The sequence below is a fragment of the Bos mutus genome, chromosome X, assembly GCF_027580195.1.
Source record: "Bos mutus isolate GX-2022 chromosome X, NWIPB_WYAK_1.1, whole genome shotgun sequence".
NCBI lineage: Eukaryota > Metazoa > Chordata > Mammalia > Artiodactyla > Bovidae > Bos > Bos mutus.
The window spans coordinates 109,677,844-109,705,712 of record NC_091646.1 but is presented as its reverse complement, the minus strand read 5'-3'; the positions used below and the strand labels follow the sequence as shown (position 1 = coordinate 109,705,712).

General features: G+C 40.1%; 1 protein-coding gene across 10 annotated transcripts in view; it reads right to left on the bottom strand.

The window, feature by feature from the left end:
• Nucleotides 1–27,869, bottom strand: part of TMEM164 (transmembrane protein 164) — a 178,481-nt gene that overhangs the window by 88,306 nt on the left and 62,306 nt on the right. For 6 of the 10 annotated variants that reach the window (XM_070365706.1, XM_070365715.1, XM_014481455.2 and 3 more), the window contains one exon: nucleotides 18,534–18,583. The exons of 2 other annotated variants lie outside the window; for them this stretch is intronic. In XM_070365706.1, coding sequence (XP_070221807.1) covers nucleotides 18,534–18,583 — 50 coding nt within the window. Of the gene's footprint in view, nucleotides 1–10,917; nucleotides 11,077–15,552; nucleotides 15,617–18,533; nucleotides 18,584–27,869 lie in introns of those variants that run through there. 2 more of the 10 variants (XM_070365713.1, XM_070365714.1) reach the window with 2 other exon arrangements.

Here is a 27,869-nt window from a genome sequence, read left to right as displayed (position 1 = left end):
CCCAAAAGAATTGAACACGGGGGTTCTGTGGGATATTTGTATTCCCATGTTCATTGCAGCATTATTTACAATAGCTAAAACACGGAAGCAACCTAAGAAGTGTCCATCAACAAGTGAATGGATAAACAAAATGTGGTATATACATACAAAGAAAGCCCATTTTGTCTTAAAAATTCTGATACATGCTACAACGTGGATGAACCTTGAGGACATTATGCTAAGTGAAACACGCTGGTCACAAAAGAACAAATTCTGTATGCTTTCACTTACATGAGGTATCTACCTAGAGTAGTTAAAATCGTAAAGACAGAAATGCTGGTTGGCAGGGCCTGGGGATAGGAGGTATTGGGAATCATTGCTTAACAGGTACAGAGTCTCAGTTTTTGCCAAATGAAAGCGTTCTGGAGATGGACAGTGGTGGTGTTCGCACAACAACATGAATGTACTTAATGCCACTGAACTACACAGTTAAAAATGGCTAAGATGTTACATAAGTTAAACTACATTTTATCATAATAAAAAAGTGAAAAAAGATCTCACAGAACTGTACACCAAAAAGCCAACCCTACTGTGGCATAATTAAATAAAATTCAAAAATATTTAAGAAGCAAAACACTGAACTCTCCCAGCCTCAGCTTTTAAAACCACAAAGTGATTCAAGATTCTAAGCCTTTTAAACAATGCTTTTTCACTCTAGTTTTAACACTAAAATCTTCCAAAGGTATAAAATATAGGTATAAATATAATAAAGACCTCTATGTCCAGCATCTCATTTTAACAAATTTGAACATTACTGGTTTGGTTGAAGTCTCATGTAACCTTCCTGAATACCATCTCTTCCATTCCTTAACCAGATGGAGCCTTTATTCTGAAGGTGTTGGGAGTCATTCCGATGTTTTATACATTATGAAACTTGTACATATCCACAAGCAACACATGTTATTATTTTATGTTTAGTCATTAAATAAATGATAAATGATATACTCTGTGTGTCTATGTATTCCCTTCTGCAAATTACATTTCATTCAACAGGGCTTCTTCTAATTATCTGTGCTGACACATGTAGTCTGTTTTCCACTGCTGTAAATTATTCAATTATATGACTATATTAGAAGGAAGTTATACACTGTCATGTTGATGGAAGTCTGGATCTACTTTTTTCCCTTCAGCCAGGAACTATGTTGAGATTTTCTTTCTGTAATTTGTATTATAAAAACAATAGATATATTTCCATCACCCCAGAGCCTAGGGTTGTTACAGTCTGACCTTCCGTTTCCATAAGCCCTTGGTTTGACAGTGCATACATTTTGCCCACTGTGTGAGGCCCCACAGCACAAGCCTGTCACACAGCAGGGAATGCAGTTAGGATCTTACATCTTTTAACGTGCTTATCAGAAAGCATGACAAAATCACTGAATCTAGGCGGAGGTCACACCCATCTTTGGCATACTGTTCACCATCCAAAATGTTTGAAAATTTTCAGAATAAAAGTTTGAAAATAAAAAACAAGTAAAGGAAAACAAACAAGTACAACAGGAAGGCTTAGCTGGCTTGGCCTGTGGGCACAAAGATAACTTCCTGGTTGCAACTGGTGGTTTCCCACTTCCTTGCTCTGAACCAAATAGAGTCACACAACTGCAGAGGCTCCAAAACCTTTCTTCCTGTTAATTTCAAGCAGTTGGCCAAAGGCTCCATCTGTAAGGCACCTAATAGAAGGCGTTACTTATCTGAAGGCAGCTTTCATTCTGAAATTCTACTTATCTGTGTAAGTGCAATTTTCCTTCCCTGGATCCTAAGTCTAACAATGAAGTAAGTACACATATGGTAAAGCATCAGGACAAGGATAATTCTGTTATTATTAACACCTATTGACTACTTAGTCTATGTGAGGTTTCATGCTAAGAGATTAACATGGATCATCGCTCATCTAATTGTCACCACCAAAGAAGTAGTTACTATTCATGGCCTTCTTTGACCAAGGAGGAAATAGATGCTAAGACCTTAAGCCTTGCTTAGCAGATTTAAGAAGTAGCAGAACCACATCTATAACATAAGCCATCTACTTCCATTGCTCTCTTCAAGATTTCATCAAATCATATCTATCCAAGAGACCAAATGTCAAATAAAAGAGCACGGTTTAAATACATATTATGTCCATTCAAATGATGAAATACTATGCAGTCATTAGAAATCATGTTTAGAAGAATATTTAATAACATGGGAAAATAATCATGGCACATTAGCTTTTAATATATTGCAAAGTAGCGTGTATAGAATAATCTCAATTTTTTCAAAAAAGGCATATATACATAGAAGACTGGGAGGAAACTACGCCAACACATTAATGGGGGAATTTCAGTTATTCTTATTTTCTGTAACATTTGATGTTTTCCTTCTAGTGAGCATGGATTATTTTTATAATGAGAATGAAAACATGTCTTCTTCATGTCTACTTACTTTTCTTTCATTTGTGTGTTTTTTTTTTTTTTTTTGCTGCACTACGTAGCATGCAGGATCTTAGTTCCCAGACCAGGGACTGAACCCTTGCACCCTCAGTGGAAGCATGGAATCCTAACTACTGGACCATCAGGGAAGTCCCCCTACTTTTTCATTACCCACTGCACAGCCCCTACATTGCTTACCTAAACTTTATTTATTATGTTGTATGATTTTTCCCTCCTATAATTACTTTGTCCAGTAATTAGCAGAGTAGATTCTGAATTTGGCTTCCAAAAGGACTAGGTGAGCTAACAAAGTACAGAGAGGCCCCAAAATGATCAGTCCCCATTCCTCATGCTTCCCCAGATGGGAAAAGTCATCTGTATCCCCAGTCTTGCTTTTACCAGGAAATAGTATACACCCAAACACATGTTGAAAGCATAACAGCCCAAGGAGGAAGAAAAAACAAAAAAACAAAAGCAGTCCCTGCTCCAAAAACCTTCAGAGAGACTTTCAGAAGAGAATCTGGGGAAATGAAAATGCTGAATCAGAAATTATGGACCAAGACTGTAGAAGTCAAAGTCCCCAGGAGAGAACAAAACTGAGTATGTACACATGGAGAGAAAGGCTGCTTCTGCTGTGTACTGAAGGGAAAGAGAGCTGTGAATAATCTGAAAGCACCTTCTCTCTTCTGAGCATCTAGAGTATTAAGGAAGAATATGTAGAGTCACAAGGCAGCAACCTGGCAGTGGCTCCCAGGACAGAAGACACCAGAGAAGCTTCTGCATCAGAAAGGAAATTGGGCTCCTTGAATTGCTGTTTATTTACTATGGATTTTCTAGGTTCCTGATCTCTTTCCTTCTGACATCAGCAGCATTCATATGTAGGGTTTCCTCTCCCTTGCCCAGAACATTAAGAGAGCTGCTCAGGTCAGAGGCAGTTTCCCAAACACCCTTTTCAGAAATAAGTTCAAAGCTAGACCAGGTGAAGATGCCAAAAGGCTGTTCCTCTGGGGGTTCTGAAGCAGCTGGTCTGTTGCACACTGGGAAAGAGGGTGCTGAGATAGATGGTGAAACCAGTCAGTTACAACAGGTACAGCCTGAGCCAAGCTCATGAACCCAGGACAGTCCTAGAGATAGGAGTCTCTCTGGGGAGAATACTGCTGCTTAGAAATTGGAATGGGATCTAGAAAAACATGGTCACGAGGCTACTGAACTCTCATAATATCGTGTGCCACAAGGCCAACAGGGCGTCAATCTTGCAATGCCAAGATCACATGTCAGGTTGTCCTAATTGCCCTTATGCACCCCCATGCTTCCCTCACCCATCTTGGCTCATACCCGGCCTACAGTCCTCTCTCCACGCAGCAATGCACCCCCCTGCTCTCTGTGGCACAGATGAAATTTCATCTCATCTCCTTTAAAAGCCTCTCCAGACTGAGTCAGCAGACACTCATGACCAATAATTCTTCTTGCATCAAAGATCCACTACCCCCATGTGTACATGAAAATGAACAGATTGAAGGGGTTCAGTATTGGGGGTGGGGGTCCCCATAACCTACACTTTCTGAGGCACACATGTAGGCCAGCTCTGGGCTATGCAATTTTCTCACCTGGGGTGGGGCAGGGGAAGAGCTTTCTGCCATTCCAAGTGCACAAATCAGTGACTCCTTCCACAAGTACTCCTACCCTCACGAGTGCACAAACAGAAAAAACCAGGCACCTTAAGCAGTGGGTGTTTGCAAGGCAGCTAAGCTACCTGATAACAACCCAAAGCCAGTTAAGTTTCCTTTTCCTTTGTCTATTCCTTCAAAACACCCCAGCTGAGAGAGAGGAGCATCCCAAAAGGCTGCTTTCTCTAAGTAGAGCACTGTGTGTGCATGTGTGCCTGCTCAGTCGTGTCCAACTCTGCAACCCCATGGACTGCAGCCCGCCAGGCTCCTATGTCCATGGGATGCTCCAGGCAAGAATACTGGAAGGGGTTGCCATGCCCTCCTCCAGGGGATCTTCGTGACCTGGGGATCAAACCTGCATCACCTGCATTGCAGGTGGATTCTTTACCATGGAGCCAGCGGGCTCCTAGCCCCTTGTGAAACCAAGAATTCCATCCTTTTCTAAAAACAGCAGCCTGGACACCAAAGAGCAAACTGAAAACTAAGAGGCTGCCAGCACTCAAGCCCTCTATGGTGGTGGGATCCATGGAGACTGGGCAGGGGGAGGGAGCGCTTGACACCCAGTGATGATGACACCTTCCTTCAGCCTGGAGAACAGATTCCAACAGAGACCAGGAAGCTCTCAAACCACCCAGCACTGCCCAAGGCTGCTCCTGGCCACACCTGCAGGTCCCGTGACTGGTGGCCCTATGGAACCAGCCTTACCACTCAGCTGCCATGGAGACCTCTTAGATTTTCTCCAGTGTCACCTTCAGATGGGGTAGTTAGTGTTAGTCACTCAGTCATGTCTGACTCTTTGTGATCCCATGGACAGTAGCCTGCCAGGCTCTCTGTCCATGGGATGCTCCAGGCAAGATACTTGAGTGGGTAGCAATTTCCTTCTCCAGGGGATCTTCCTAAGCCAGGAATCGAACCTGGGTCTCCTGCGTTGCAGGCAGATTCTTCACCGTCTAAGCCACAAAGGAAGCTCTTTAGATGGGGAAGATCGTGTAAATGGATGTGGGTATGCTAACTCTGCTCCAAGGACAGCATTAGATGCACCTGCTTCCCCTGTGGAGATGGGAGGCCATGCAGGGCTAGACTTTAGGCTCTTTCTTTCCAGGTCTGGGAAAAGCTGAGGGCTGCCAGGGTGAGAGCTGGGGAGGAGGAGACTGTCCACACTACCGAAGGAAATATGGTCTGGGGTCCCGAGGGCAGCACTGTTTCCAGAGGCCAAGGGCCCTGGTCTCCAGATGACAAGTAAATCCCAGTGGCAAATCCTGGTAAAGAGGCACCGTAGCAGCTGATTCAGACTAGCGGCTGCTTCTCTTTATCCAATGAGCCTGTTGTGGTTAATAACGGAAAACCCAGGATCTTCCAGCCTTGGGAAGAGAGCAGGTCATCTACAGGAAGCATGACCAGTCACAAAGAACAAAGGCCAGGCTGGCTTTTCAGTTGCATCTGATGTGAACCCTTGTGACAGCTGCAGAGGTTCCCCAAGCCTCGCAAGGACAAAAAATCCCTGCTCTGATCCTTATGCCGAAAAGTGTGACTGTCAGCTCTATGAATCTCTATTCCTAAACAGCATGGGATGCTATTACGAGGATGAACTGTGAAGTCCCCGAACTCCACCCCCCTCTAACTATGATATGCCTTTTAACTGCCACTCCAGAAATCTGTCTCACTGCCTTGAAGCTTCAAGCAAAGTCCCCCTCTTACTGTAGGCATGGAATTTCCTCTTTCTTCCCTCTTTCTGTATGCTAATTTTAAAAATTTATTTATTTTTGGCTGTGCTGGGTCTTTGTTGCTGCGTGGGGTTTTCTCTAGTTGTAGCAAGCAGGGGCTACTCATCATTGCATTGCACAGCCTTCTCATTGCAGGGGCTTCTTTTGTTGCAGAGCACAGGCTCAAGGGCACCAAGCTTCAGTAGTTGTGGCACTTGGGGTCAATAGTTGCTTTTCCTGGGCTCTAGAGCACAGGCTCAATAATTGTGATCAATGGGCTGAGTTGCTCCACAGCATGTGGGACTCAAGTCTCCTGCATTGGTGGGTGGATTCTTTACCCCTGAGCCACCAGGGAAGCCCCTATCTTAACCATTTTTAAGTATATAGTTCAGAGGTATTAAGTACCTTCACAGTGTTGTACAACCATCACCGTCACCCATCTCAAAACTTTTTCAGCTGGTCCTCCTGTTTTTGAAAAGTTTGATTAGAACACTGCCAAACTCATTTGTATACATACAGTACTGGTCTATGCTACTTCCAAGCTCCAGCAATACTTATGGAGTTAAAAAAAAATCAGATCAGATTACCTACAACATCCAAAACACTTACTATCTGGCCCTTTACGGGAAAAGGTTGCTGATCTCTGCTCTAAACCAAAACATAAGGAATTCCCTGGTGGTCCAGTGGTTAGGACTCCATGTTTTCACTGCCAAGGGCATGGGTTCAATCCCTGGACAGGGAACTAAGATCCCACAAGCTAGACAGCATGGCCAAAATTAAAAAAAAAAAAGTATCTACACACACACACACATTGGATTTACAGTTTAAAATAGTATTTGCTTAACTACCACTAACACAGCTTCTCCTAGCTCCCTACTAAAATACCTATCAAGATACAGAGAATGATAAAACTCCCCCAAATTACTTAAAACTTAGACTGATGGGCATCCTACTATGATTATCTGGGAGAAATCTCCATTAATATTAAAACTAATGCTGAAATGAGGAAAAAACAATCTGGGGCCAAGTCTTGCAGCAGAAATCTGAAACAAGACAGTAAAACACTGAGTGGTTATACCACAGTCAGCCTCACAGCTTAGCAATGGAGAGTTCATCTCATAACTGGCAAAACCAGCCATGCCTCCACTCCAGGGCTACCGTTTGCAAGGGAAATCAACAACTCCCCAAGACAGTCTAAATCCATTTGGAGACTCCCATAAACCAAAAGGGCTGAAGTGATCGCTTTGGTGCCTTCACATTGCATTCTGGGAATGGGAAACTTCACAAGTAAAACTCGGGTACCAATGCATATGGGAGGCTGCAGTTCTTCATTCAGTTTATATGTTCAGAGTGTCAGGGAATCTAGTAAGTAGGAATAAGCGATTCCATATGGGTCCAGCAAAACCCAGCAGACACTGGGAAACAGGCTGGAAGATCGGTGCATCAACCTGGCCACCGGGAGTCGGGCTGAGAAGGGGTCCTGCTGCTGCTGCTGCTGCTGCTGCTGCTAAATCTCTTCAGTCGTGTCTGACTCTGTGCGACCCCACAGACGGCAGCCCATGAGGCTCCCTGGGATTCTCCAGTCAAGAACACTGGAGTGGGTTGCCATTTCCTTCTCCAATGCATGAAAGTGAAAAGTGAAAGTGAAGTCGCTCAGTCGTGCCCGACTCTTCGCGACCCCATGGATTGCAGCCTACCAGGCTTCTCTGTCCACGGGATTTTCCAGGCAAGAGTACTGGAGTGGGGTGCCATTGCCTTCTCCGGAGAAGGGGTTCTAGCCAATACCAAAGAGAATATAAGGAGAGTCAAATGAAATCTACATACACTATGTCTTTAACAAAGCCTAAATCAATCTTCCTTCAAATATGCATCAACATACACCACAGACTGCATGCTTCCTATGAAAACCTCTAGCAGCAGAAGGGAAATGTATAGCATTCTGAGGAGTTGGAGGAAGCACAAAAGCCTTCATTTAGTGTCGGAACCAGAAGAAATATTTTAGAAAATTGCATCCTCAAGAGAATACAAGAGAACATGAACTCTATGAAATAGGTATAGAAAGCCATTGAAATAAAACATATCAAGAAAGAAAGATAACAAAACTGGACTGAAAAGAGAGTTTAGCAAACCAAGGAAGAATTATAAAAAATATTGTAGCAGCAGAATTAAACTTCACATTGGAGATGGCAAAGTGCAAAATCTATCAATTCATAGTATGGAGGCCAAATCTGAACCTCTCCCAAGTACACAGAGGAAATGGAAAGCTGACCATATAAATGTGACAAAGGTTGTTATTAGAAAATCTATTAATGTAACAGATGAAATGGGGAGATCAAAGGAGAAAACTCAAACGAACCTCTCAATAGATTCTCAAAAACCATTAGCTAAATTCAACAACTATTCCTGATTTTAAAGTAGGGGGGGGTGATGGTGATTTAAAAATAAGATAATTCTTTAACATACAAAGGATGTTTAATTTTAACCAATAACCAACATCAGAATTAAAAGTGAAAACAATAGGAACGTTTCCCTTAAAATCAGAAACAAGGCAAGAATTCCTGCCAATACTACTATCATTTAACACTGTCCAGGAAGTTCTAACTAAAACAATCAGGCTTGAAAAAAGTTTTGCTCTTTAAAAGAAGACCAAGTTATCAGAGTTGATACTCTTAATTTCCAAAATAATCAAAGTGAAGTAATTGAAAAACTACTAGAAGAGTTAAGCATGGTGGTCAAATATAAAATAAACATATAAAATCAAAATCTTTCCTATGTACCAGTAATGATCAGTTTGAACATAGAATAAATCATATCACAAACTATAAACTCTCCAGAAATGACATTAATAAGAAATCTGTGAGATATACAACCTGCACACACTTCTAAAGAACATAGAAGAAAACTTGAATAAATTAAGAAATCTACCTTGTCTTTTCTTAGATAGATTCACTATGGTAAGGACATTAATGATATTTTAGATTTAAAGTAATTTCAATCAAAACAACAGGATTTGGGGGAAGAGTCTGACAAAAACTTTTTAAGTTCATTTGGAAGGGGAAAAAATGGTTCAGATGAGCTATGAAAAAAGTGTGAGTAAAGTAACAGTCTGGGAAGAATGGTGAAGAGAAATCTGGCCTGCTAGCTGTTGCAAATACAAGAGTCTGAAATTGGTGGCGAACCCAACAGAGACACTGACAAAATAGTATAAAAAGCCATCCAAATAAACCTCAGTGTCAGGGAGGAAGAAATTTTCCTCTGCCCTTCTGGGTTCTTCTGGCTAGTCTAAGAATTCAATTGACGTGAGACCAATTAAGAGGAGAAAATCATAAAAAAGTTTAATGACATGTATACAAGAGAGAGACCCAGGAGAACTGAGTAACTTGCCAAAATAGCTGAAACCCTCAGCGTAAATACCATCTTAGAGAACAGATATGTGAACACAGCAAGGGAAGGAGAGGGTGGGAATGAACTGAGAGAGTAGCATTAACATATACACACTACCATGTATAAAACAGATAGCTAGTGCTGTGAAACACAAGAAGATCAGCTTGGTGCTCTGTGATGACCTGGAGGAGTGAGATGGGGAGCAGGGTAGAAGGCTCAAGAGGGAGGAGATATATGTATATTTATAGGTGATTCACTTCATGGCACAGCAGAAGCACAACTTTGTAAAACAATTATCCTCCAATTTAAAAAATATCCTATGATAAACCATAATGGAAAAGAATATTTAAAAAGAATGTGTGTGTGTGTATATATATATATAAAACCAAATCACTTTGCTGTACAATAGGAATTAACATTTTAAGTCAACTGTATTTCAATAAAAATAAATAAATAAAGACAAAACAGGATGATAGAGGTAGGGGTTTGGGACTTAAAAGGGGAGAAAGGCAAGTCAAATGGAGATGGGCAAACAAATTTTGCTGGGCCATGAAGAGAATGAGAACAGAAAACTCAGAGTTTCCCCCACCATACCTAGCTGATACTCTGTAGATTATCTCTGATGAGAGCACTATGTCAAAAATAAGCCCTTTATTATACTTTAGGCAGCTAAGAAGGAGGTAAAAAGAAAGACTTTCTGAGTCTTCTGTCAATCTTAAAACTAAGAACATACGTAAATTAATCCTCACGCCAAAGTGACGGGGTGGCAAATTTTGCTCCCCTATGCTAGCATATATAAGAATTTATGTATGATAAAAATGTAACAGCAGTAACCATAGGGAAATAGTTAATCAACAAACAGTGCTCAAATAAATGACAATTTGGGCAAAAATATTCTACATCTCTACCTCATACTACACACAAAATGAATTTTAGATGAACTGACAGCTAAAATATTTGAAAACAGATTAAAAAGCTAGATTGTCTACCTGATCTGGAATGATAAATCTCTTCAAGCATAAAAGCACTGGAAGAAATAACCACTTTTATTGAAGGTGGTGCAGAAACCAATCAATGTGACCAATAAAAATGTAGAATATACATCAAAAGGATTGTCAACAAGTTAGAAGGCAGTCTGGGAAAAACATTTACTGCAAAGGTGATAAAGGGTTAATACTCTTTATATATGGACAACTCATTCAGATCCACAAGAGGAGAAATAATTTTATATTAAAAAAAAAAACAAAAAAGTGACATTTCACAAATTAAAATATGTAATGGGTTCAAATTGGAAAAGGAGTACGTCAAAGCTGTATATTGTCACCCTGCTTATTTAACTTATATGCAGAGTACATCACGAGAAACGCTGGGCTGGAAGAAGCACAAGCTGGAATCAAGATTGCTGGGAGAAATATCAATAACCTCAGATATGCAGATGACACCACCCTTACGGCAGAAGTGAAGAGGAACTCAAAAGCCTCTTGATGAAAGTGAAAGAGGAGAGTGAAAAAGTTGGCTTAAAGCTCAACATTCAGAAAACTAAGATCATGGCATCTGGTCCCATCACTTTATGGGGAATATATGGGGAAACCGTAGAAGTTCTTTGGGCTCCAGAATCACTGCAGATGGTAACTGCAGCCATAAAATTAAAAGACGCTTACTCCTTGGAAGAAAAGTTATGACCAACCTAGATAGCATATTGAAAAGCAGAGACATTACTTTGCCAACAAAGGTCCATCTAGTCAAGGCTATGGTTTTTCCAGTGGTCATGTATGGATGCAAGAGTTGGACTCTGAAGAAAGCTGAGCGCTGAAGAATTGATGCTTTTGAACTGTGGTGTTAGAGAAGACTCTTAGTCCCTTGGACTGCAAGGAGATCCAACCAGTCCATTCTAAAGGAGATCAAAAAAAAAAAAAAGGAGATCAGTCCTGGGTGTTCTTTGGAAGGAATGATGCTGAAGCTGAAACTCCAATACTTTGGCCACCTCATGGGAAGAGTTGACTCATTGGAAAAGACTCTGATGATGGGAGGTGTTGGGGGCAGGAGGAAAACGGGACAACAGAGGATGAGATGGCTGGATGGCATCACTGACTCGATGGACGTGAGTTTGAGTGAACTCTGGGAGATGGTGACGGACAGGGAGGCCTGGCGTGCTGCAATTCATGGGGTCGCAAAGAGTCGGACATGACTGAGCGACTGAACTGAACTGAACTGAATGTGTAATAAGCATAGTATGTACCTGTTTGGAATTTTCTATAATGAAATTTGAAGCAGAAAAAAAATGAGGAAAGGGGCAAAAAGAAAGAAAAAGAAAAGCTACCAGAGGAGCTGGGGAGTACCTGCTCTCTTTCCTTTTTTTGGGTGGCAAAAGAGAATCGTATTTATTAAGAACCTAAAAGGCAGGCTGATTCATATTATGCAACAGGGTATTTTCCCTAAAGGTAACTGCAAAAGGTACCTTTTTTGACGTCAGTAGCAGGAGAGAAAGCACAGAATGGCCTCTATGGATATAATACTCAAACTTGAGTGGGAGAAAGAATTCTGTGGCTTGGATGTTGAAGATGGTAGATAGCTCTTTAGATGAGAATCACTCAAAACAGCCAAATGAATAAAAAGAAAATGGCTCAGACTCAGAGACACAGACCAACACTGCCTGTACAGACTCGATACAACATGCGTCCACAGCATGGAAGAGCTGGGAACGGGATGGGGGATAAGGGGCCAAATGCTGCCAGGCTGGCATTCTAGGACATGGAAGTCAACCATGCCCAAGGTTGCTACAGTGGAGGCTCCACGTTCGAGGCACATGTTTTTCCCTTGGGCAGCCAGTTACAGCAGCTGACTAAGCAGGTCACATGTCAACTGTGAGGCACATAAAGGGAGCACTCTGGGACCCAGCCAGAACACTGGGGAACCATCATTCCCTCTTGTCAAGTGCAGCATGGGAACCCTGTGGAGAGTTCCGCCCCTTCCCCACCCTAAAGAGAATTGCCAGCCCCTGTGCAGCATGGTGCTTGCAGCCTGCTGGGCACACCATACCCCTTTCCTGCAGTGACTGGGCATGCCTCCATGAAGAGCATGCCAGCCCCTGCTTTGCTGGGAAGCAAACAAATTCATGTGTGGCTGCCACAGCAAAGGGCTGCTAGAAAAAATAATAGTTGGGTAGGTAGCACTAGTCAATGCACCCACAGCAGGGCCTACCTGTGTACACTGAAATTTATGAAATTTTAAATCAGATGTTATCATGGTTGTTAACCCTTTCTTTCAATAGTACCAGAAGAACAGAAAATACTCCCTTAAGCAACATAAGGCAGTGTTTAGGAGCACTGGTTCTGCAGTCAGAGAGATACTGGATCGAATCCCACCTACACCACTTACAAGCCACTTAAATCACATAAACTTTCAGAGCCTGTTGTCTTGATCTAACTGAGGGTACTGTTTGTACCTCCCACATAGGCATGCTGGGAGGACTAAATGAGATATCCATGTTAAATACTCCCCACCTTGACTACACACAATAAACCCGATTAAAAGCATTAGCAGGAAGAGGAAGAAAGGGAATCCTGACTCTGCCACTAAGTAATCTTCAGTTCAGTCGCTCAGTTGCGTCCTACTCTTTGTGACCCCATGAACCGCAGCATGCCGGGCTTCCCTGTCCATCACCAACTCCCAGAGCTTACTCAAACTCATATGTCCATTGAGTTGGTGATGCCATCCAACTGTCTCATCCTCTGTTGTCCCCTTCTCTTCCTGCATTCAATCTTTCCCAGCATCAGGGTCTTTTCAAATGAGTCAGTTCTTCGCATCAGGTTGCCAAATTATTGGAGTTTCAGCTTCACCATCATCAGTCCTTACAATGAATATTCAGGACTGGTTTCCTTTAGGATGGATTAGTTGGATCTCCTTGCAGTCCAAGGGACTCTCCAACACCACAGTTTAAAAGCATGTAATCTTAGCCAAGTTATTTAAAATCTCTTGGCCCCAACTGCTTTATTTGTCATGTGTATAAAATGTACTCCCTATCTCATGACATTAGTTGGAGGATTAGATAAGATCCTTTAAGACAAAGTCCTTTAAGAACAGTAAACAGAGCTGTACTATTAGAGCTATCTACTTTCTAAAACAATGATTTTCAACTTCACACTGCACACAGTATTTTCACAGTAGAATAATAAGTACCCATGAAAAATTAAGTGTATGGTTAAAAACTTGGATGAATCTCCAAGGAATTATGCTAAATTAAAAAAAAAAGCTAATCACCTTTGGGATTTATATTGATTGCATTTATGCAACAATGTGATTGCATTTGTTGGAGAAGGAAATGGCAACCCACTCCAGTGTTCTTGCCTGGAGAATCCCAGGGATGAGGGAGCCTGGTGGGCTGCCATCTCAGGGGTCGCACAGAGTCAGACACGACTGAAGTGACTTAGCAGCAGCAGCAGCATGATTGCATTTATATCAACATTTTTGAAATGACAAATTTAAAGACATGGAGAACAGATGAGTTGCCAGGGGTCAGGGAAAACATGCAAGTGGGAGGGAACGAATTTGGCTTTAAAAGGACAACAGGAGGGATCCTCATGGTGATGAAACTATTCTTTGTATTGACTGTATGTTTGTGATATCATAGCACAGTTTTGCAATAAGTTACAACTGGAGGAAACTAATTAAAGGGTATATGGGATCTCTCTGTATTTTCCTTATAACTTCTACATCATAATGATATTTGTTATATTTTATTTTACATAGTTTCTCAAAATATAAAATTTAATTTAAAAATGATGTGAGCAATGTGAGTACATGATAAAATAGGGGAAAACCTGTGATATCATCAAGTGAAAAAAAGCAGAATAAAAAACTACAATTAAAGAAGACAAAAAGTAAAGAAATAAGCATAAATCTTGAGATAGGAGGCAAAAACAGGAAAAGGAAATAAATATAAAATGTTGAAAATTAAGTAAATATATATATGAAAGTGAAAGTGAAAGTCACTCACTCGTGTCCAACTCTTTGTGACCCCATAGACTAGACAGTCCATGGAATTCTCCAGGCCAGAATACTGGAGTGGGTAGCCTTTCCCTTCTCCAGGCATCTTCCCAACCCAGGAATCATACCCAGGTCTCCCGCATTGCAGGCAGATTCTTTACCACCTGAGCCACAAAGGAAGCCCCCTCCCAAAAAAAAAATATATATATAAAAATCAAAATAAGGTAAAAGGGATAAATATATCCAAAACCAGGTTCTATAAAGCCACCAAAAATAGATAAAAGTGCTTACTAAACTGACTAATATATAAAATATGAGACAGAACACAAAGTCAGACAAGACTAAGCCCAAGAAAGAAAAATATGACTACAATGAGAAAGGCTTATTATAAAACTATATGCTCAACTAAATTCATGGCAATATTTTTGAAAACTTATAATAAATAACTCCTAGAAAAATACAAATGATCAACATTTACCCACAATGATTTGAATATATGATTTACCATATAAAACACTGGAAAGGTGATTAAGGGTCTACCAATTGAAAAAGGCACTGAGACTTCATATTTGGGCTTTACAGTTGAATTTTATCTGATCTCAAAAAACAAAAAAACAAAAAAAACCACATAATTTCTAAAGGTAGTTAAAGTATGCCAGGCCAGAAAAAAGAAGGAAAATTCTGCAGTTCATTTTATGTAACCTACATAATTTTAATCCTTAAACTTGAAGAATCCAATAAAAAAATGACTCCAATTTCACTTATGAATACTGAGGGCAGGCTCTAAATAAAAGATTGACAAGTAGTATCCAGCAATGTATCAAAACAGTAATATAATATATTATTTTAGTAATGTAAGAGTTGTTCAAAACCAGATATCTAATGACATAATTCCCTATATCAAAAACTTTAAAAAAAAAAAGATCAGAAATCATTGAAAAAGCATTTGATAAAATACAAAAACATTCCCTTTTAAAATATCACTAAGTAAATGTGGAAACTATTTAAAAATACCAACAGCAAATATGGAAAAACACAGAAAACATTTCTATTTAAAACTGGTTATAGAAAAAGTGGCCCACCAGCATTGTTTTTATTTAATGCTGTCTTTGAGTTTCTAGCAAAAAATAGAAGAAAATTAAATAATTAGAATAACCATTGGAAAGAAAAGATAAACTACCCATTCCAGTATTCTTGCCTGTAAAATTCTATGGACAGAGGAGCCTGGTGGGCTACAGTCCATGGAGTCATGGAGTCAGACATGACTGAGCACAAACAAACATACAAGGGCCCACCCTAAATCCAGGGTGATCTCATCTCAAAATCTGCAATTACATGTGCAAAGATAGTTCTTCCAAATAAGGTTACCTTTGCAGGTTCTGGGGTTACAACTTGGGCATACCTTTGGGGCCACTATTAAATCTGCTGCAATCTGATAAGAAAAAAAAGATAAAACTAAAATAAAAGTTACTGGAGCTAACAAGACAATTTGGTAAAATAGCTAGATATGAAAAGTATTTTTTAAATTAATAAACTTTTTCTATTTTAGCAAGAGGCATTTAGGAACGGAAAGGAGGACAATATTGCACTCCTAATGAACAAAAAAGCTCTTTTTTTTTTTTTAACAGAAAAGCTCTTAATTCTTTAGAATAAATGTATCAAGAATGGTATAAAATAAGATCTGAACAGGAGGAAAGAAATAACCATTTCTTAGACAAAAACAGCTATGTATTTAAAAAATGATTCTTACAAAATTGAAATATAAATTTAATGCCGTTCTAATTAAAATCACAATAGGATGGGGTTGGGGGACTGATTAAATGATATTAAAATGTGTATAAAGAAAAAATGCCAATGAATAGCCAAGATAAATATTTTTAAGCTAATTTAATCTAATCAACATGACTAAGGTAAATAAGACACACAGATAAAACAAGAGAATTCATAAATGGATCCTTGGATATAAAAGGTTTAATGACAAAGATAGTAGTTCAATTTACAAGGGAAAGTAGGAATTACTTAACATATTCTGCTACTACCACTGGTTATCCATCTTTGAGAAAACAGTCTCAACAAAGACTGGGAACCCAGAAGCTATAAAAAACATTATCATATTTGGATATGAAAAAAGGGATGTAGAAAAAATTATGTGGCAAAATATACCATCAGTAAAATCAACATATACAGATTTGGGAAATATGTCTATAATAAAGATGGTAGCCTGAGGGCCAATATCCAAAATATACAAAGAGGCCTTACAAGTTAAGAAAAATATAAACAACCCCTAGGAAATGGGTAGGTAATATGAGCACACAATTCAAAGAGCAAATCCAACTGGACAAAAAATGAGAGAATACTGAAATGCATTATTAGCCAAGCAAATACATTCATTAAGTTGTCAAGATTATAAAAGAATCATAAAACCTTATGCTGATAGGGATGTGAAAAAAAGAATAATCTCATATATTACAAAGAGAAAAAGTGAATTATAACAGCCTGTTTTTATAAATTGATATGGTAACAAATATTTATTTACAAATAAACATTTGTGTGTGTGTGTATACATGTGTTATAAATTGAAAGCACTAGTATGTAAGGGCACAAGCACAATGATGTTTAAATTCAGCATGGACTGTAGTGGCCAAAATCTGGAAAGAATGTATATGTTCATCAATAGGGAAATGGCTAAATAAATTGTGTATCCACAAAATATTTTCTAGCCTTTTAAAAGACAAAGAGCTATACCAAGAGGCTTTGATAGATTTTCATGGGATATTGTTGAGTGAAAATAAGTAGGATGTATATATAGGATTCTATTTTTGTAAAACAATGAACAAAAACAACAAAACATTCCAAAACCCATTTGTGTGTGTGTGTGTGTGTGTGTGTGTATACCTACAAGCATGAAGAAAAATATAGAAGGATACATACTGGTTTGGTAATATACAGGGACAATGTGGAAAGACAGGGCAAAGGCCAAACCAAACAAGGAAAATGAGGGGCAGGGGAGGACTACTAAAACAAACAAATCCAGCAATCATATTTATGTATTTTATATGTACAAACACATATAAATTGAATTAAGTTTAGAAGGATACAGTAAAAAAGAAAACAAAACAAAAGCAAAATATGGTCTCTGCTTGTTTAAAAAAAAAAAAAGGAGGGCAGTAACCAAAATAATTTCTTGGTAGGATTAGTGATGGTGCTTATTTTCTTTTTGTGTGTGTTTTTGCATTTTCTGTAATGAGAATTACAACTCCCATAATAATGAAATAAAAACCAATAAATGTTAGTTTTAAAACATTGCACTGAAAGACTGACCCCATTTTGGGAAATCAAGGGAAGGAAACAGGGTTAAATACCCCTTTTTCCTTAGGAGCTGTCCAAGTAAGAGACTTATGAAATCGGGACACATTACCCCTCATCCAGCAGAAAGTTATTCACCTAAGGCAAGAGACTAAGTGGCTATTCCAAGGAGCTATTTGAAGCAACAAATGGGGTATATTTTCCCCTACCTCACACTTTAATGACTTAGTAAATCAGAAAGTCATTTATGCCACTCTCAATTATCCAAGGATCTGCTGGGCTCTCTACTTTTTGCCCCCTCTCTCTGGTTTGGGGCCATTTCCCTGCTCAGAAACAGCTCCAAAATGGGGGCTGGGGAAGGGGGAAAGAGATGAAATTAACTGGATCGATTTAGCTTCTCATTAGCAACTCTAATAAAAGGTTTGATAAGCAAAATGGTCACAACTCCTGGTTCACATGAGGCTTCCAGGACTCTTGAGAATTTCATTTAAGTAAACTTGCCTTCAGACAAACATGATTTGCCTGCAATACACTTTAATAGATTTGGATGCTTGTTATTTTAAAGAAAGTCAGGACTTGTAATAAGGTGATATTTTTCTCTCCTCACTTTAATTTGCACTTTAACAACAACAAGAGCAATAAAAGATAAAAACACAAGAACACAGGCCTTTAAAGTATCCTCAGTGGAACAAGAGAACCACAGTACAAAGCTCTGTGAGTAGGGGAGGGCTGTCTGGCCCCAGCAGGCTCTCAAGAGAAACTTTAGGAGGGTGGCAACCTTCCAAGGGAGCATGTCTTGGCCATAAACCATCACCACAAGGAATCGGTAGAAGGGATCTGCCAGAGCTTACCAAAAGCACAAAGGCTAAGTCTCCACATATAACATCTCCCTGTTTCATTGGACCCTTGAAGACATTTGTCTCTTGGGAAGCCCAGACATATAGCATTGCAACTTCAATGTGCTCACAATGTGTTCACCATCCTTTTTTACCAAGCAGACAAAGCAATTCAGCAACAGCAACAGAAAAACAATTTGCCCTTACTTGAAGATGACAATGGCTCCTGGACATGGAGGGCAGGCCAGGAGAAAGATCTGCAATGGAAAAAAAATTGTTTGGTTATCATGAGAAATGCTGGACACAGTGAGACAGTGTTACTTTAATAATGCTAATTCTAATGCTACTAACAATAAAATAACCAAACTCTTACAGGGAAAAAATATATATATATAAAAAACTTTAAAAGACAAGCAAGTGGTTTTCTAAACATGTTTGTGTTTGTACATGCATCTACGTGTGCCTGTACTGGCTGTGTGTGTGGTGGGGAAGGTGGGGGAAAGAGGAAACAGACGGATGGACAGTAGAAGAAGTAACTGCTTGGAGCACAGGAGATGGGGAAAGCTTTTCCTTAAGCCATTTCAGCCTCACTTCCTTTTACCCTCTAGAACACTCAATTTTTCAATACTTCAGCTTTGGTATGATATGATACAAGTAGCCAGGATAAGAAGTTTTTAACCCAGGACAAGTAAAAATGGATTCTGAGCATAGGATAAGCACACAAATACCCTCTGATTTGCCTCCCATGGGGGAAGGTGGGTTAATCAATAACTAACTTTGCCAGATTTAGCAAACAAAAACACAGGATGCCAAGTTAAATTTGAATTTCAGATAAACAATGAACAATGTTTTAGTATCGGTATATCCTGGGTATTCCATGGAACATACATGTGCTAAAACATTATTATCAAAATTCAAGGTTAACTGGACAGCTTGAGTTTTTTATCTGGCAATCCTATTGATTTTGCCACTCCCAGGCTCTTAATTTCCCTTTGATTTTGAAGGGGAGCCGAATTTGCTACCCCAAAGTTTGTTTGGCACAAGGATTATTTTACGCTGACTGATTTTAAGAAACAACAGACATAGGAAAAGCTCTGAAAACTGTAGAAGTTACCTTTCTGTACAATATATTTACATTTATATGGAAAATCTCCATTTGTTCAGGTGTCTCCCTCTAGGAAAAGGATAACTCTAAATCTTTATACTCTCTCAATAAGGGGGAAGGCAAGGACTTAAATCTGTGTAACAACCTTACCCTTGTTTACTGCACTCTTCCTGGTCACCTCCAGGAACTGGCCTCCTCCACCCCTACCTCTCAACCAATACCAAGCATGTTTATCTTTAGCTAAAGATGGTATTTAAGGTGGTAGCTTGGGCCATTTCAGGGAGTTCATTTTCCTGGGTATCCCCCATGTATACAGGAGGTATACATATTATTAAACTTCCGTTGTTTTTCTCCTGTTAATCTTACTGTGGAGGAGGGGGTGTGTGTCTCAGCCAGGAACCTATAAGAGTAGAGGGAAAATTATTTTTCTTCCCCCACATTTGATTGGTTTGTTTCAAAGCCTGACTAGTTGGTTCCTCTTCTATTCTCCCTGCTCAAACCAAACAAAAAGAACCTGATCCTTCTAAGAGACTATCAGTTCCATGCTCCTTGGTTTGAACTAGGCTTAGGTTATTACAGCCTTCAGAAACCCACAGCAGTGGCAGTTTGACTGCACCAAAGTCAAACCTTGTTTGACTTCGCTCAAGGGGGACAAAGAAAGCCCTGCAGAGTTGTACAAAGTGCAAATTCCTGGGCTCCCCCCATGAGGAATGCTGATTCCATAAGTCAGGGGTTCCAGGAATCTGTGCATTTTAACAAAAGCCCTAGGAGATTCAACTATTCTAAGCAGCCAGGTGTACTCAAGGTTTGATCAAAGACATTCAGCAGGACAAAAGACTGACCAAAGAATGAAACTCATGTTTATGGAGTTACTTCACCTATGGTGACTTAATGTTGCAGATTTACAAAATCATTGCTATGTGTTCCTCTCTTGTGGTAAGCATTTATGAATAGACATTATTGGCATTATGGGCCGGTTTGGCTTTGTCCCGGGTATCTTCTTTATATTCTGTTCATCAGTTCTCTCAGAATCTACATTTAAAAGGAAAGGGTACTCTAAGGAAAATCACTCTAAGTAGAGATACCTGAATCCCTGCAGCGACTAAGAGAAAGAATGGGGAAGAAAGGATCCTGAAAGGAACACAGCCGGGAGTCCATCACTCACACAATACCTCATCAAGAACCCACCAAGAAAAAATCCATTGAGAATGTTACTTTCCCCTGTAGATCAATTTGATTAAAAGTGCAAACCCAGTGACAATTACAGGTCCACAATCCTTTATCTGCAATCGCCAAATCCAAAAAGGTCTAAGAAACAGAATGTGGGGTTTGGTTTTTTTTTAAAAAAAAAACTAATTTGGTAGCAGACATGACTTGAACTGAGCTGAGGCTCTTTATAGACTGTCTTTATTCCATTTATGGTGAGTATTCATACGTTTTCCACAATAAGAATGTACTTTGATTAGGGGGTGCTGTCCCAGATCCCATTGGCAGTGTCTGTAAAACACTCCACAGTCTCAGTATTGCCTTTCTAAAATCCAAAAAACTCAAGACTTCTGAAATACATCTGACCTTCATGGTTTGGGATAAGGACTGTCAACTTGGAATTTCAATCACCCAAACATGAACTTAACCCCAATTCCCCACCCTACCCATCAGAACAGTACAAGAGAGAAAGAAACCAAGCTGGTATTCTTTACCACTGACCCGGAAGCAAAGTTACTCACCTTAGGCAAGGGACCAAGTTGGAGGCTGTACATAATTACCCAGCATCAGGCCATCAAAGGCTACACTCAGAAGTTACAGTATACAGAAAGCAGACAGGGGCCCCCAAGCACCTTGTAAAGAATACTTCTGGAGTCACCTAAGAGTCATGCTAGCAATCTTCCTGAGCTTCTGGAATACCCTAGATACTTCCGACACACTAAAAGAGAGACGCAAAAATGCAACACACCCCCCCTCCTCCCGACTTTTGTATACACACAGCCAAGAGGAAATAAGCAGATTCTTGGGGGAGGGAGGGGCAATTTCTCTGTAACTGCCCCATTTGGCTGGTTCTGATCCCCGATGTCCCTATATGGGGAAGCCCAGAAACCTCCTGAAGAAAGCAAGCCTCCAGTCCCAACTTAATCACGGATCTGATTTCTTTCGAGGCAGCTCATCTAGTCTTTACTCTTAAGTGAGTTTTCCAACAGTTACTCACCTATGGTCATGTCATTTCCAACCAACACACTGGCTTTCCCCATCTTGCCTATCTATCCCCAGCACCAGGATAGAGGGTATCTTTTTCAAGCAACTTTTAAAATCAGATACATGGAGAATATCAAAAAAACAGGTTTGAAAAAGGACCCCGACCCCATCCTATTTCTTTTCCGGTAAACTCATGGTCTCCTCTGGCAGCGTCCTAGATTTACGACACTAAACCTCTCTGCTTTGTCATGCTGGAACCACATCCATAATCACCATCAACCAAAGGATCAGAGTGAAGATAAGATGTTAATTCAGAGGCCCAAAGGCCCCCAGCCTTGGCCCAAATATCCCTGCTCTCTTCTTTGGTTGGCTGCCAATGGCCTCCAAATTTTGTTGGCATGTGTTTTAGCCTAGCAGACGGAAAGCTAAACTATCCCTTCAGCTGCAAATAGAGTGGGAAGAGAGGATACTTGGAAGTGCAAACAAGGAGGGCAGGAAGATGAGAAGGCATCTGAGTACATCCCAGCACCGACGTGGCACTTTGTCTTCTTGCTGCCATCTGCCCGGATAGGCATCTGAAGAAAAGAGCAGGGAGCATAACAGAGAAATGCTACCATGTCCTTCCATTGATCCACTGTCTGGGAGGCAAGCAGGGCTTTGTTATGAAATCCCACTTTACAGATGGAGAAACTCAGGGGGAAGGTTCTGATGAGGTTTCTGGCAAGAACCCAGGTCCTGTAATAAACTCTCAACACTTTTCACCTCACACCTGACATGGTCCTAGCCTCATGGGGGCTTCTTTTCTTTAGATTCTCGCCCTGTGCCTCAACTCCCACAGCACACATGGAGTCACCCCAGGGTCCTCACATCTGTACCACAACATAGCTCCTCCAATCTCCTCCTTACAAGCTGAGACATCTCAAAACACAGACCTGCCTGGGCAGCAAATTATATTTACACAGATGGGTTTCAGAGTCCAGCATTCCCCAAAGACAGGCTCACATTACATCCAACCAGCTTCATTCTCTGATCTACTGGGTGCTGGAGATTCTCAAATCCTTACAGAACTGAAATCTTTTGGGGCTGGTTTTTCCTGGAAAAACCTGCAGGTTCCATTAAAAAACCACACTCTCTCAGCTTCTACAGGAGAGAGTGACTGTTATCTTGCCCAGAAACTCAAAAATTCCATTTTTTCCTAAGCACATAACCTAGGTACCAGCAGCTGTACCAGTTGATCCTCTACCTCTGAGACACTCTGGTTCCAGGTTCCCACCTTCTCCACCCAAGCTCTCAGCATCATTTGTCCCACTTCCTGTTCTTGTTTCTGTTCCATGGTCATATTAGCCCCAGGTTCACTGGCATCAATACCCTGTTCCCTGTCGAATTCTGCTCAACCCCAATATCATATTCATTAACCCCTCATGGTCATAACACTGAAAGAAGAAAATTTTTGTTCATAGGAAGAAGTGTTAGTACTATGAGAAATGTAGGCGGGAAGAATGGCCAGTCACCAAGACCATCCTAACTGAGGGGCTAGCCAGGTTAAGCAATGACAGGATGAGAAAACTAAATCAAAGGGAAAGAGAGTGAGAGAGGGACAGGAGAGTAGCATTTGGCTTGCAACACAATCTTCCAAGGCCCAGCTCCAGTTCTCTTGGCTCCACCGCCTAGGAGGGCACCCATCTATTTGGGGGTTCTTAAAGGAATACCTATAAACATAACCCACCATAGCAAAGATCCATTCCTTAGGCTACCCAAAGTCTGTCTTGGGTTTTATTCACTAATGTGAATAAAACTCTTGGGGCCTCATCTTCTCTCTCCTTGGACTGATGAAATGATTTTCACTGGTTTCTTGCCTCCAGACACACTGCTGATAAGGGGGATTGCTCTAAAATGTATCTCTGATCTTTCCTTTAGAATCCTTTAATGGCTGGCCAGTAACTATAGGAAAAGCTCAACCTCCTTAGCAAGGCAGGTGAGGCTTTCTCTACTCACCTTGCTGATCTCTTCAGCTTGCTGGCTTCGGGCACTGTCCCAAACTGTATCTTGAGCATATTCCATGTCATAAACAGACTTCGATAATCTCATTTTCTAATAGCTTCATGTTATTCAACTATATGGATATGCAACAATTTACTCAACCCATCTCTTCCTGTCACACATGTAAGTTATATCTAAATTTTCAGGTCCTTCACTATTTAGTCTACATTTTGTAGTAGTAGTCTACATTTAGTTGGCAACCCACTCCAGTATTCTTGCCTGGAAAATCCCATGGATAGAGGAGTATGGTGGGCTACAGCCCATGGGGTCACAAAAGAGTCACACATGACTTAGTGACTAAACATTTAGTATTTGGTCTCTCATTAGAATGAGAATTTCTAGGTCTTCAAAGGGAATACGGATTTTAAGGCTTTTTAGCCTACAATTCTAAACTGCCTTCCAGAAAATGTCTTAGAATTTGTACTCCTGCCAGCAACATATGAGAAATGTGTTTCTGCTACAGCCCGGCCAAGAGGTCATTACCAGTTTTAAAAGGCAAAACACTAAAAGGGAGCAGAATTTGCCACCGTCAAATATGTCCCTTTGTCATAAAGACTATTTTGAGCTTGTTTTTTTTTTTTTTTTTTTAAAAAGCAGCAGATACAGGAGAAGCCCTGAAAATCAAGTAGAAGAGATTCTTTTCTAAGAGATATTTGCATTTATAAAGAAAATCTGCATTTGTAAGAGTGTCTCCTCTCTGTACAAGGAAGAGAAGAATGACTGAATTTCTAGAAACTCTTATGACTAGAAAAGGCAGCAACTTAAAATCTGCATACAATCTTACCCTTGTTTACTGTGCCTCTCCTGGTCACCTCCAGGAACCGGCTCCCTCCACCCTTTTGTCTTTAGCTGTAGATGGTATTTAAGGTGGTGGTTTGGGCCCCTTTCAAGGAGTTACTTGGTTTTCCTGGGTCTCTCGCACACACACAGGAGGTACACAAGTTATTAAAAGTCCGTTTGTTTTCCTCTTGTTATTCTTTTATTACAAGGGGATCTCAAGCCACGAATTTAGAAGGGTAGAGTGAAAATTAACTTTACTCCCCTACAACACACACACACACACACTTCACTGCTTTAATGTGCGTGCCTCAGATTACCAGAAATATTAAACTATTTTTTAACATGAGTTTGCCCAGCCGTATTTCTTCTTTTGTGGCCTTGCCTATTTTTCAACCGGTATGTTCTTTTTCTTATTGGCTTATAAGAAGCTATTTATGTTTTAATGCCATTTAATACAGACTACTTGACATTTATTGCAAATATTTTTCCCATGTTGCCATTGTCATAGTTCGTCATGGCAGTTTTGTATGGAAGTTTTTGTATCTTTATGTAATTAGATATACTTATATAAATTAGATATTTCCTTCATGGTTTCTGTCTCTGATGTCATAACTTTGAAAGTTATTTACAATCCTGGGATTAAAAAAAGAGTCACCAATTGTTTTCCTAATATTTTAAAATTTTAAATCTCCAAATCAAAAATTGCATTATTGTTAATCCTACTCACTCTTCCAGAATGGCCTTCTCATCTTTCCTCTTTTGGCTGCCTCTTATTTACCCTTCAAATAACAAAAGAAAGCATCATTTCCCCTGTGTGCATGCTTAGTCGCTCAGTCAGGTCCAACTCTTTGTGACCTCATGAATTAAAGCCCACCAGGCTCCTCTGTCCATGGACTTTTCCAGGCAAGAATACTGGAGTGGGTAGCCATTTCTTCTTCCAGGGGATCTTCTTGATCCAGGAATCAAACCCATGTCTTCTACGTCTCCTGGATTGGCAGGCAGATTCTTTACCACAGAGCCATGTGGGAAGCCCATGATCCCTTCTATCCTCCCATTAATTCTTTCTGCTTATTTCTTTCTGAGAAATTATCTTTTTTGTCAGTATAAGGAACTGACAAAGAGCCTTCTCTCAAGAATTTAGACAAAAAGGAAATTAGAGCACCTATTGCCAAACTCTTGGGCTTCAAAATCAACATATAACGGATTTAAAACACAGCAAATGCATTTTAAAGCAAGAATGTTCCTAGACTTGAAAGACCAGTTTGTAACCTGTTTGAATTATCCCCAAAGAAAGAATGGGGTTGACCAAACACTGAGGTACAGAATAAAGAAAGTCACAGAGGCATATATATTTGACAGTTTCCACATCCAAGTACTAGTCAGGGACCAGGGAATCTTAGCTTGTAAATCTCAAGTTTTCTGGTCCCAGTGCCAAATTCACCCCTATTAAAAGAATGGAAGTGGGCTAGGGAGCATTGCTAAGTGGTGAATAGTATGGGCTTTAGACTTAAGATAGATTTCGGCCACTCACCAGCACTGTAACCTTGGATGAGAGACTGGAGGAATTTTTCTCTCTACAATAGGGATAAAAATAGCATCTATGTCTCATGAGGTTTTGGAGAGGATCAAATGAGATAAAGCAAGCAAAACACTTGGCACAATGTCTAGCACATAGCTAGCACTCAATACATAGTAGCTATAATTATTCTGATTGCAAAAGAAAGTCCATCCCTACTGTGAGCTACATCAGCAAGAGCTTCTATTAAACTTCCAATTCATCTAACTTCACTTGTTCTATTCACTTGTTCTTCACTCGTTTTATTCACTAGTTCTTCACTTGCTTGTAGTATAATATGCTCATGTGTTATTTGGCTTCCTTGTCCAGCTGCCTACAAGGAGAGAATACTGAAACACTCAAGGTGCAGTTTCCTCATCTGTCAAATAGTGGTTACATCAGTACTATCTCATAAGGTGGACATGGGCATTAAATGTTTGAAGCACTTAGTTCAGTGCCTGGCACGTTGTAAGCAATAAAATAAATATGAGCTACTGATAGCATCATCCTTCTTGGTTGCCCTTTCTGTTGTCCACTCACTACAAATTCCATCCAGGCCCACAGCAAGTTCTAGGTCCCACTCAAAGCCTTCTCCAATAACTCCAGATAACACCTTTTTTTTGTCCAATGGCCTCTACAACTCATTAGGTACTTAGATTTTATTTAATTTGGTTTCCCTATGGTTGCACAAAATGCTATAATAGACTGAGAGCTAGAATTGGATTATCAATTGTTCCCTCCTGACAAATTTTAAATTGGCATACATAAGTCACTGAACAAAGCCCAAAGTTGTCTGTTGGGTAATCAGGGCTCTCAACAATGTGGCCCTCAGCGGCCTTGCCAGTTTCATTTCCTACTATGACTCAGGTTTTCACTCTGAACCCAGTTTCTACATTCTAAAATACAAAAGAACAACAGTGCTTGCCTCCAACATCTTAAACTCAACTATTGTTTGATGCCAATAATAAATGCTTTCTAGATATTTCCATCTAGATGGCACACAGGTATCTCATGCCTAAATCTGAACTTGCTATCTTCTTTCCCTAACCTCTTCCCTTGCTAACTGCTCCCTCAAAAAGTGGAAGAACAAGGATAGCCGTTCCAATAGTAGAATTCCAACTAATCTGATAAAGGCAGAAGGCATGCGGCAAACAAAATTAACACCAAGTAAACAGTACTGCAATAAGTGTAGGCAAGAACCATTGGTAGATGCTGATGAGTAATGCAAGATTATCATTTTTGCATGGAAAGTACTTGTTAATTACAAAGGGAATATAGTAACTTTTTGTTGGAAAAATATGACGAGAAGAGATCAAAGTTAATTAACATCACCAATAATAACACATATCATCATATCCCCCGGATATGATGTACCAAGAAGGGGATGGCATCACTTCCGGGGTATTTCTGCCCAATGACTTAAATCTAATCAACAATAACAAAATCAGGTAAGTCCAAACAAAGAACACTTTACAAAGTAACTGCCCAGTACTCTTCAATATTGACAAGGTAATAAAAAATGGAGACTGAGAAATTGCCATGGATGGAGGAGACTAAGACGACCTAACAACCAAATGCAATGTGGGATCCTGGATTCCATCCTGGAACACACAAAAGATGTTTGTGAGAAAAACCAGTGAAATAGGAATAAAGTCTATAGCTTAGTTCAAGTATCAATGCTAATTTCTCAGTTTTAAAGATTTTACCATGGTCATGAGAAACGCTGGGCTGGAAGAAGCACAAAGAAACATCAATAACCTCAGACGAGCAGATGACACCACCCTTATGGCAGAAAGTGAAGAGGAACTAAAGAGCCTCTTGATGAAAGTGAAAGAGGAGAGTGAAAAAGTTGGCCTAAAGCTCAACATCAGAA